The sequence below is a fragment of the Colius striatus genome, chromosome Z (genome assembly GCF_028858725.1).
Source record: "Colius striatus isolate bColStr4 chromosome Z, bColStr4.1.hap1, whole genome shotgun sequence".
NCBI classification, from domain to species: Eukaryota; Metazoa; Chordata; class Aves; order Coliiformes; family Coliidae; genus Colius; species Colius striatus.
Genome location: NC_084790.1, coordinates 2,919,504 through 2,930,239, shown reverse-complemented (window position 1 = coordinate 2,930,239; position 10,736 = coordinate 2,919,504). Strand labels below are relative to the sequence as shown.

General features: G+C 66.0%; 1 protein-coding gene across 1 annotated transcript; it reads left to right on the top strand.

Moving 5' to 3' along the window:
* The first annotated feature begins 2,642 nt into the window (after positions 1-2,642).
* CNTNAP1 (contactin associated protein 1) lies at positions 2,643-10,736 on the top strand. The gene is made up of 24 exons (XM_062017344.1): positions 2,643-2,721; positions 4,046-4,147; positions 4,418-4,611; positions 4,690-4,837; positions 5,245-5,448; positions 5,521-5,705; positions 5,792-5,935; positions 6,268-6,529; positions 6,611-6,760; positions 6,829-7,000; positions 7,089-7,195; positions 7,304-7,423; positions 7,563-7,766; positions 7,852-8,008; positions 8,130-8,257; positions 8,372-8,539; positions 8,625-8,843; positions 8,924-9,163; positions 9,251-9,487; positions 9,603-9,730; positions 9,859-9,952; positions 10,062-10,295; positions 10,412-10,459; positions 10,546-10,736. The coding sequence occupies exons 1-24, from the start codon at positions 2,643-2,645 to the stop codon at positions 10,734-10,736; spliced, it is 3,915 nt and encodes a 1,304-aa protein (XP_061873328.1).

Below are 10,736 nucleotides of genomic sequence, written 5' to 3'. Positions count from 1 at the left end.
AGAGAAGGACAGACCTGCAGCCCGGGACCCCATTGCTATGGACGTCAGGATCTGGCACGGCTCTGACTTGGAGCAGCCTTATGACAGCAGCGTCACTCCACCTCACATCAGTGAGCCCAGGCAGATGAGTCTGATCACCCCACCTGCTCCATGGGATTGGAACCCAGTGCCAGAGCAGCCTGACTCTCCAGGAGATCTCCCAGCTCCTTCTCTGGTCTGGGCCCCGGGGAACCTGGAGCACCAGGCACTGCCCTGTATTCCCTGGGGCTTTGCCTTTTGGCCCAGACCCACACAGCTCCCAAGAGAAGCGTTTGAAAGCACCAAGAAGAGACAACGAGGGGGTTTCCCACCCAGCCCCCTGCAAACCCCTCACTCCACAGCCCCTCACCTGCTCCTGCATCGTGCAGCGGGACCTTTCCCCTTGTTTGATGGGTCTGGAGCCTGTCGGTGTCTCAGCCCTCTGCAAGCTGTGGTTTGACCACGTGCTGCTCCTGATACTGAGAGCGGTGCAGAGCACAAGCTCAGCCCCAGGGGAGGAGGGCGAGGAGGCAGATGTGACCCCTCTCCGGAGCCCATCCTGCCTCTTTTTCTTTGTGGCTAGCGTCTGCATGGCTGGGACGGAAATAGCAGCACTGTTCAGCCCTGTCGTGCAGGGCTGAGGACAAGCCTGTTTGTGGCCCCTGCCTGCCTCCCAGGGCCTGCCTCTTTGAGGCCAGAGGAGAAACTGGAGGGAGCAGGGCCAAGGAAACTGTAGGTGTCTGTGGGCTGGTGCTAAGCTGGACACAGGCAGGATGCTGGTCAGGTGGGACCAACAGAGACACCTCCAGCCCAGGAGCAGCTCATCCCATTGGGAAACATGGCAGTTTCAGGAACCAGGGTGGCTGCCGGTGCAGGGTATCCCCTTCATCCAGGGCTACCAGCCCTGCCCTGCACCCCTACGCCCACGTGCCCCTGAATCCCCACAGGGATCCCCACATGTTGTTGGTTGTTGACAACAAAAGTCCTCATTAAGGGGCAGATTAGTTCCTGTGGGGCAGAGGCCCTACTTTCCTCTCCCCAGGAGAGAGACAATTGATCCCCGGATTTGACGGGCTTTCGGCCGTTTGCTGCAGTAATCCCTCAATCCCCCTTTCTCCCTGCTACAGCCATCTTTGACGTGGCTTATCCCAGCTCTGCCCTCGGACCTCCTGCTGCCTCCAGTCAGGTGCAGGGAGGGAGAAGGATCCCTGCTGGCGCTGGGGGAGGCTCATGGAGCCATGGAGCTGCTGTGCCGTGTTCGAGATTGGGTGGGCAGAGGCAGCCTGGCCCCTGAGGTGTCCCCAGGACCTTTGCTGGAAGATCTCTTCCCCTACCCTGCACTTTGTGTGGTGCCATCCTGCACCCTGCTTTCTGGGGGAAGAGAAGGGAGAAGGGTCCTGGGATAAAGGCTGGCCCTGCGGCCAGCTGTGGGTGCAGAGCCCCGACTGGGACCATCACAGACCTGACTCAGCACGGGGATAAGATGCCGGACTGTGGACAGATCAGGGGTGTCAGGATAAGGCCAGGTGGGACTGTGCCTCTCCTGGGCTCTGGGGAACAAGAGGGACAGTGCCAGCAGCCCCAGCACAAAGACAGCAGATCTCCTGGTGTGCTGCTGGCAGCCCCACAGTCTGTCCACACCTGGGGTTTTCTGTTCCCTCTTTCACCCACCAGCCCTGGCCTGGGCTCTGCCTATGCAGGAAACAGCCTCAGCACCTGCAGCCCGCAGGTGACAGCCAGGAGCATGGCATGGCACTGCTGTGGTGGGCACTGGTGGGCACTGCCTCTGTGCCAGCGGTGCAGAGCTGCCTACCGCTGGGCTCCTGCCCATCAATGGGATCCTGCTTGGATCCAGCAGCTCCCAGTGCATCTCTTGGGACTGATCTTGGAGTGCTGCACAGGGCTCCTGGGAGAAGGGGATTCCCTGCAGAGCTGGCTGACACAGTACTGGGGGTCTGGGGGCAGGTGGCATATGTAGGCCACACAGCTGCCAGCCCCAGCCCCCCTCCTCATCCCCTCTGTGGTTGTCTGGGGATGTTTGGGAACAGACAGAGGCTAAATCCTGTCTCCCGCACCACTGGAGAAGCAGGCGACCCGCAAACCCGTAGCCCTTAATCTGTGGCTTGATTACAAACCGCCGCCACATCTGCTGCCAGGAGGCTGGCGGGCACCGCTCCGACCCCTCAGCGCTGCGGGCTGAAGGCACGTCGGTGGGCACGGAGAGAGCCGGGGGCTACGCAGGATCCCCGCTGATGCCCCGGGCATCTCCCTGCACGGCTCCGCTCCTGCCCGCCCCACGCTTTGCATCGCCCGTGCCCTGCTCTGCCCACACACACACACCCCGTGGCCCGGCTGCAGCCCGGGGCGGCTGTAACCCCGCACCGAGGACCGCGGGGACCGGGCGGCCCGGCGGCCGCATCCCTCGGGGGCTGCGGTGGGGCTGCGGGCGGGAGGCCGGGGCTCTGCGCTGCGCCCAGCCTGGCCCCGCTCCCGCTCCCGGCCCCCCGCCCCCGCCGCCGCCGCCGCCCCCTCCCCGCGCCCCGTGGGCGGAGCCACCGGCGCCGCTCCCCGCGCGGCTGCAGCACCGGGAGCGGCGGCGCCGAGGGCGCTCGGGGCGCTCCAGGATGGGCGCCCGCCGCCTCACCGGGCTCCTGCTCGCCGCCTGCGCCGGCCTCCTGCTCCCCGGCACCGGTTGCCTCGCACGTAAGTGGAGCCGCAGCCCCGGGAGCGGCCGCTCCGCACTGCGGGACTTGCGCCCGCCGCCCCAGCCCCGCACCCCCGAGCCGCACCAGCCCCGCCAGCCACTCCCCATCCTCTCGTTCTCCCGGGCACTCCCCGTTCTCCCCCGAGCATCTCCGGCACCTACCGGCTCCCCGCTGCCGTCCCAAGGTCACCACGGGACGCGGCCGTCCGGGCTGCGGCCCCGCGCCCTGCCTGGGGCCGCCCCGCCGCAGCCCCCCCGCATCCTCCTCAGGCGGCACCGCACCCGCCTGGAGCCTCCGCGGGGACCCGGGGCCATCCGGGCTGCCCGGGCATGCCTCGGACAGCTGCCCAGCTGCTCCGCATCGCCGCGCATGACACGGCCCCGCGTCCGTACGAGGGAGTGGGCTCGGTCCCTGGCACCCCCCGACCCTGCTCGGCCCCGCGTCCCGGCATCTGGGCGGGCGGGGACGGCCCCGAGGGACCCGTTCGAGCTCCGCCAGGGCATCGTCCGGCGCCGCCGCCCCGGCCCCGTGAGGCTGCACCGGGCTGGGCCCGGCCCCGGGGCGGGAGGGGCCGGGGGTCGGCTGCCCGGGCAGAGAGAGGTCCCTGCCGTCACCAGCTCTCTGCGGCCCCTCTGAGTCGGGGTCCTTGGCCCCTTCCTCCAAGTCCGAGGTGGCCCAGGGACCCACTGGCTGCGGGGGATGGAGGTGGGGGATGGAGATAGGGGATGATGAAGGGGGGGGGTGTTAATGGAGGCGGGGGATGATGAAGGCGTGCAGCGATAGAGGCAGGAGGTGATGCAGCATGGGCGCAGCGCGGCTGCCCTTGGCCCTGCAGTGAGGGCCGAGGGTACAGCAAACGCTCTGCAGCTCCCCGGACTCCAACGGACCCTTCCGGGGGGTCCCTGCGAGATGCTCGGGACCTCAGCCCCCCCCCCCCCCCCCCCGGAGCTTCCTCTGCGGGTGCCGCGGGGTCTCCTCGGACGCGGGACCCTGCCCCGCGGGGCGGGGGGTTCCCGGCGCCCACGGCAGTGCGGCGGCGGCTGGTGCGGCCGCCGGGGTCCGCAGAGGTGTGTCAGCTCCGCTGCAGTGGGAGGGGAGAGCGGCAGCCGGACCCGCCGCGCTGTGTGCCCGTGGGGACCCCAGAGCCCGCGGGGTCCTTGGGGTCCCGAGAACCCCCCCAGAGCACGCTCCGCGGGGTCCGCAGAGCGCGTGGGCTCTGCAGGGACAGGCCGGGGAGGGGATGTGGGGGGGGACGGGACACCGCCCAGTACGTGGGAGCGCCAGCGCCCTGAACTCAGTCCCCAGCTTCACTGTCCCCGCAGGACCCTGCTACGATGAGCTCGTCTCTCCCCTCTACTCCTCATCCCTCGGTGCCTCCTCCAGATACAACATCTTCTACTCGGCCAGCTTTGCCCGGCTGCACAGTGAGTCCCCCCGCCGGACCGGGCTGCAGACAGGGTGGGGGGCTGTGGGAGGGGGTGCTCCTGGCAACATCTTGCCTCACATGGGGCTGAGAGGTCCTCGGGTGCTCTCAACAGAGCCATCAGCATCCCTCGGGGTGGGGCAGAGGCTCTCAGTCCTCCCTCTGCCACCCACAGCTGAGTGCTGTGGTGGGGCTGAGCAAGCAGCCCCCGCCCAGCCAGGAGCTGCTGGGTGCTGGGCTGTGGGACCAGCTGAGCCACTCCCCCACACAGGCACCAGTGGCTGGTCCCCTGACCCCCGGGACAAGCAGCCCTGGCTCCAAATCGACCTGATGCAGAAGCACCGGATCAATGCAGTGGCCACTCAGGGGACCTTCAACACTTACGACTGGCTGACGCGTTACATCGTGCTCTACGGAGACCACCCCACCAGCTGGAAACCCTTCTTCCAGCAAGGCAGCAACTGGGTAGGGTGGTACCCTGGGGTGTCCTGGGGGAGAGAGTGGTTTTGGAGTGAGGTGCTGAGCGCAGCCCTTTGTCCCCAGACGTTCTTTGGGAACGTGAACGAGAGCGGGGTGGTGCGGCACGATCTGCACTACCCCATCCTGGCACGCTACATCCGCATCATCCCGGTGGCCTGGAACCCACGAGGGAAGATTGGGCTGCGCCTGGGCCTCTATGGCTGTCCCTACCGTGAGTACTCAGGGGCTCTGGCAGCACCGTGGAGGTGGCAGCCTGGCCCAGCCACCCGTGTGGGAGGGAATCAGCCCTTGCCTCTGGCACGCCTGGAAAAGCTCTCCCTGGAGAAGATTGTGTCCAGGCAGCCTGCAGTCGTTAACTGTGGCATAGTCATAGAACCATAGAATGGTGGGGGTGGGAAGGGCCCTGCAGAGCTCATCCAGCCCAGGCCCCTGCTCAAGCAGGTTCCCCTCTGTCAGGGGACACAGGAACGTGTCCAGGTGGGTTTGAAACCTCCTGAGAAGGAGCCTCCACACCCTCCCTGGGCAGCCTGTGCTTGTGTCACAGCAGAGATATAAACCATAGCAGAGTGCTCCCTGCTGCAGGCAGTGACATGGCAGGGGGTGCTTTGCTCTCCCCAGGGTCCCACGTACTCTACTTTGATGGGGACGACGCCATCTCCTACCGCTTCCGGGCCAAGAGGATCAGCACCTTCGAAGATGACATCTCCTTCAACTTCAAGACACTGGAGCAGGACGGGGTGCTGATGCACGGGGAGGGCTCGCAGGGTGACTACATCACAGTGGAGCTCAAGCAGGCTCAGCTCTTCCTGCACATCAGTTTAGGTGAGGCGGGGCTGGGGTGCCGGGGTGTGCGTGGGGCTGGGGGTGCTGCTGGCTGAGGCTGCCCGTCCCCAGGCAGCAGCCCACTGCACGCCAGCGAGGGCCACACGACGGTGGCTGTGGGCAGCCTCCTGGATGACCAGCACTGGCACTCGCTGCACATCGAGCGCCTTGGACACCACGTCAACCTGACGCTGGATGGGGAGGTCAAGCGCTTCCGCTGCCACGGCACCTTCGACCAGCTCGACCTGGAAAACGAGGTGGGTGCAGCGGGATGGGAGCTGCCAGGATGCTGATCCGTGGCATCTCCCGGCGAGGGGCTGACCCTCCTCCCTCTGCCTCCTAGCTCTTCTTTGGAGGGGTGATTGACCAGGACAAGCAGCACCTCACTTACCGGCAAAACTTCCGGGGCTGCGTGGAGAACATCATCTTCAACGGGGTCAACATCGCCGACCTGGCCCGGCACCGGAGATCCAACATCCGCTTTGAGGTCCAGCCCCAGGGGGTGGCCCCTTCCCCGGGGGTCCTGTCCCTGTCGTGGGAGGACTCTTTCTTCCTGCAGGAGGGGCATGTCCTCAGCCCCCTTCCCCGGGGCCAGGTTAACCCCCCCGCTGTGGGGGTGACGTGAGGCAGCGGCCGTGCTCAGCCGAGCGCTGCCACATCGACCGAGCGAGGTCGTCCCTGGCCCGGGGCACCCACCCGGCACTGCCAGGCGCCGGGATTGAGCGGGAGCGATTGGGGCTGGGGCTGTGGGGACAGCAGGGTGGGGGGAGGAGGGGGGAGGCCTCTCCACCATGGGATCATCCCCTTCCTCGCTCTCAGGGCAACGTGGGCCACTACTGCCAGGACCAACTGAACAGCCCCATCACCTTCGGTGGCATCAACAACTACGTGCGTGTGCCGGGGATCCCGCGGAGGAACCGCTTGGCCGTCAGCTTCCGCTTTCGCTCCTGGGACACGGCCGGGCTCCTGCTCTACACCAGCTTCGCCGACCGCCTGGGCTCCCTCGAGGTGGTCCTGAGCGAGGGGCAGGTCAACGTCTCCATCGCCCAGCCCGGCAAGAAGAAGCTGGAGTTTGCCGCAGGTGGGTTGTGGAGCTGGTGTGGGGGAGAGGGGCTGGGCTAGCAGAGGTGGCTCCCCACACAACCCTCCTCTCCCCACACAGGGCATCGCCTGAACGATGGCTTCTGGCACTCGGTGCAGCTGGTGGCGCGGGACGGCTCGGCCGTGGTGACCATCGACGATGACGACGGTGCTGAGTTCCGGGTGGCACATCCCTTCCAGCTCCGCACCGGCAGCCAGTACTTCTTCGGAGGTGGGCGATGGGGCAAGGGCCAGGGGCGATGGGTGCTCAGGGGCCGCTCACCCTACTGTGCTTTGCAGGCTGCCCCAAGCCGGCCTCCGTCACCGGCTGCCGCTCGAACCAGACGGCCTTCCACGGCTGCCTGCAGATGCTGAACGTGGACATGCAGCCCGTGGACGTGGAGCTGCTGGTGCTGCACCGCCTGGCGCAGTACTACAACGTGTTCTTCAACGTTTGCGGCATCGTGGACAGGTATCAGTCGGGGTGGGTTGGTGCCTGGGAGCTGGCAGGGGCTTGGGGGCTGTGCCAGTGACAATACAGGAGCCCTCTGTGCCCTCAGGTGCACCCCTAACCTGTGTGAGCATGACAGCCGCTGCATCCAGTCCTGGGACGACTTCATGTGCATCTGTGACCTGACGGGGTACAAGGGCGAGACCTGCCATAAATGTGAGCCTGTGGCCTCGTGGATTGGAGGGGCTGGGCAGGCACCTGCAGCTCTTCCTGCTGCCTGGAACTCCCCCTCATGCTGACCCCAGCCCAATTTCCCTCTTCCAGCCCTTTACAAGGAATCGTGTGATGCTTACCGAGTCAGCGGGAAAACCTCTGGGAACTACACCATCGACCCGGATGGCAGCGGGCCGCTCAAGCCCTTCACGGTGTACTGCGACATTCGAGGTGGGGGCAGCAGCAGGGCAGGGCAGGGGGGTCCCTCTGCCTGGTACCTGCCTGTGTATCGGGGCTGGAGCAGGATGGATGCAGCGGGGATGTCCTGGAGGGGGGAGGTCAGTCCTAACAGCCCCCTGCACCTCCGCAGAGGATCGAGCGTGGACCATCATCCGGCACAACCGCCACTACGCCACACGGGTGATGGGCTCCAGTGTGGACCAGCCCTACCTGGGGGCTGTGGAGTACTGGAATGCCTCCTGGGCCGAGGTCTCAGCACTGGCAAATGCCTCAGAGTACTGCGAGCAGCGCATCGAGTTCCACTGCTACAGCTCCCGCCTGCTCAACACCCCCTGTGAGTGCCGTGGGGCCGCACCGTGGGGCTGTGCCGTGGGGCTGCGCTATGGGACCGTGCCCTCAACCCTTCCCTGTGCCCGCAGCTGGGCTGCCCTTCAGCTTCTGGATGGGCCGACACGACGAGCGGCACTACTACTGGGGGGGCTCTCGGCCGGGCATCCAGCGCTGCGCCTGCGGCTTGGACAAGAACTGCGCCGACCCCAAGTACTTCTGCAACTGCGATGCCGACCATGCGCTGTGGTGAGCTGGGGGGCTGCAGGCACAGGCTCGAGGGGCTCTTGGGGAGCAGGGTTGCAGGGGTGTGGGCTGGCAAAGGGGCAGAAGCCCCTCACGGTGCCTCTGATGCATGTGCCCTTTGCAGGAGGACAGACAGGGGGCTGCTGACCTTCGTGGATCACCTGCCCGTCACCCAGGTTGTGGTGGGGGACACCAATCGCTCCGGCTCCGAAGCCCAGTTCCTGCTGGGGCCCCTACGGTGCTATGGAGACCGTGAGTGACTGGACCTGTGAAGGGTCCCCTGCTTGCAGAGGGTCCGTGCCCACGGGGTCTTGTGCCTGCAGAGGGTCCGTGCCTGTCTCTCATTACTGCTCCTGCTCCCCACAGGCAACACCTGGAACACGGTCTCCTTCAACAGGGGTGCAGCCCTGCTTTTCCCCACCTTCCAGGCCAACCACAGCCTTGACATCTCCTTCTACTTCAAGACCACCGCCCTGTCTGGAGTCTTCCTGGAGAATCCCGGCTCCCGAAACTACATCCGTGTTGAGCTCAACAGTATGGGCGGGTAGAGGGAGTGTGTGTGTGGGGGGGGAGCAGCAGGGCTGGGGGGTTCCTCCTCACCAGAGTGGTGTCCCTGCAGCCACCAGAGACGTGGTGTTTGCCTACGACATCGGGAACGGGGATGAGAACCTGACGGTGCGTTCAGTGGTGCCCTGGAACGACGACGAGTGGCACCAGGTGAAGGCAGAACTCAACGTCAAGCTGGCACGGCTGCGGGTGGACAAGCTGCCCTGGGTGGTGAGGCAGGCTCCCCCGCAGAGCTTCGTCCACCTCAATTTTGACAGGCCCCTCTATGTCGGTGAGAGCCTCCCTCCCTGCAGCCGTGGGCCCCCCTGTCCCCGGGTCCTGCCACACTCTGAGTCTCGGTCCCCGCTGCAGGCGCAGCCGAGCACAAGATGCGGCCGTTCCTGGGCTGCCTGCGGGCGCTGCGGATGAACGGGGTGACCCTCAACCTGGAGGGCAAAGCCAACGAGACGGAGGGCGTGAGGGTCAACTGCACCGGGCACTGCCAGGACCCGCCGGTGCCGTGCCAGAACAGCGGGCTCTGCGTCGAGCGCTACAGCCACTATAGCTGCAACTGCAGCATCTCCGCCTTCGACGGGCCCTTCTGCAACCACGGTGAGGGGCTGAGCCCACCTTCCCCGGGCTTGGGGACTCTTCCCCTGGGGCCACGGCTCCCCCATCACCTTGTGTGTCCCTCTGCAGACATCGGTGGGTATTTCGAGGAGGGCACCTGGGTGCGGTACAACATTCTGCCGATGTCGCTGTACGCCGCCCGCGAGTTCGCCAGCATCGTCAGCAGCCCCTGGCAGCCCCTGCCCGGCTACAACCTCACCAGCGAGGAGGTCAGCTTCAGCTTCAGCACCACCTCGGCGCCAGCCGTGCTGCTCTATGTCAGCACCTTCGTCAAGGACTACATGGCTGTGCTCATCAAGGACGATGGTGAGGGCAAGGGACCTCCCTTGGGTGCTGGGGTGGCCTGGGACTCTCCCCTCTGATGCCAGTCACTCACCCCCTGAGAGGCTCAGCACTGCTGACGGCCCTGCTCTGCCCGCAGGGAGCCTGCAGCTGCGCTACCAGTTGGGCACCAGCCCCTATGTCTTCGCCCTCACCACCAAACCGGTGACGGACGGGAGGCCCCACCGCGTCAACATCACCCGGCTGCACCGCACGCTCTACACACAGGTCAGGGCTGGGGCAGCCTCCCCGACGGAACCTGTGGGGCTGTGTGTCGGGCTGGGAGGGGCCACAGGCAGCGTGGCAGGAGGCAGAGGAAGCTCAGTAGGCGCTGATGCCGTGTGCCTGCCTCCCAGGTGGACTATCTCCCCGTCATGGAGCAGCAGTTCTCCCTGTTTGTGGACAGCAAGCTGGACTCACCCAAAAACCTGTACCTGGGGCGCGTGATGGGTGAGCTGGGTCCTGCTCTTGGCTGCCCCCTTCCCACACTGGGATCTCTGGGGTCTGTCTGCCCAGCCCTCTGCAGGGGGATGAGCCTTCTCCTTCTGTGCCCCGGCAGAGACCGGTGTGATCGACCCCGAGATCCAGCGCTACAACACGCCCGGCTTCTCGGGCTGCCTCTCGGGGGTGAAGTTCAACAGCCTCGTCCCCCTCAAAGCCATCTTCCGCCCCACCAGCGTCGTGCGGCCCTACAGCATCCGGGGGGAGCTGGTGGAGTCGAGCTGTGCCTCCATGCTCCCCCTCACCACCATCCTCATCCCTCCCGAGATGGACCCCTGGTACATGGGCACAGGTAGGGGCTGTGGTAGGACCCCAGCAGGCACAAAGCCCCTCGAGCAAGCAGAGGGGGATGCTCCAGCACAACACCCTGCTGTGCAGCAATACCCCGTCCCTACTCTGTCTTTGCAGAGTTCCCCCACGTGCACGATGATGGCTGGATCGGGATCATCATCGGGTGTAAGTGAAGCCACCCGGCTTGTCTGACACCCCCCCGAACCCTGAGCCCCCTCCCTCAGCCCCTCACCGCTGCCTCTCCCCCGCAGTCGTGATCTTCCTGCTCCTGCTGATCGGGGCACTGCTGGTGCTGCTTTACTTCTACTACCACCGCTACAAGGGCTCCTACCACACCAACGAGCCCAAGGCCATCCAGGACTACGGCAGCGCCGCCAAACCGCTGCCGACGCGCAAGGACCAGAGCCTGCCCCAGATCCTGGAGGAGGCCAAAGGGGATTAG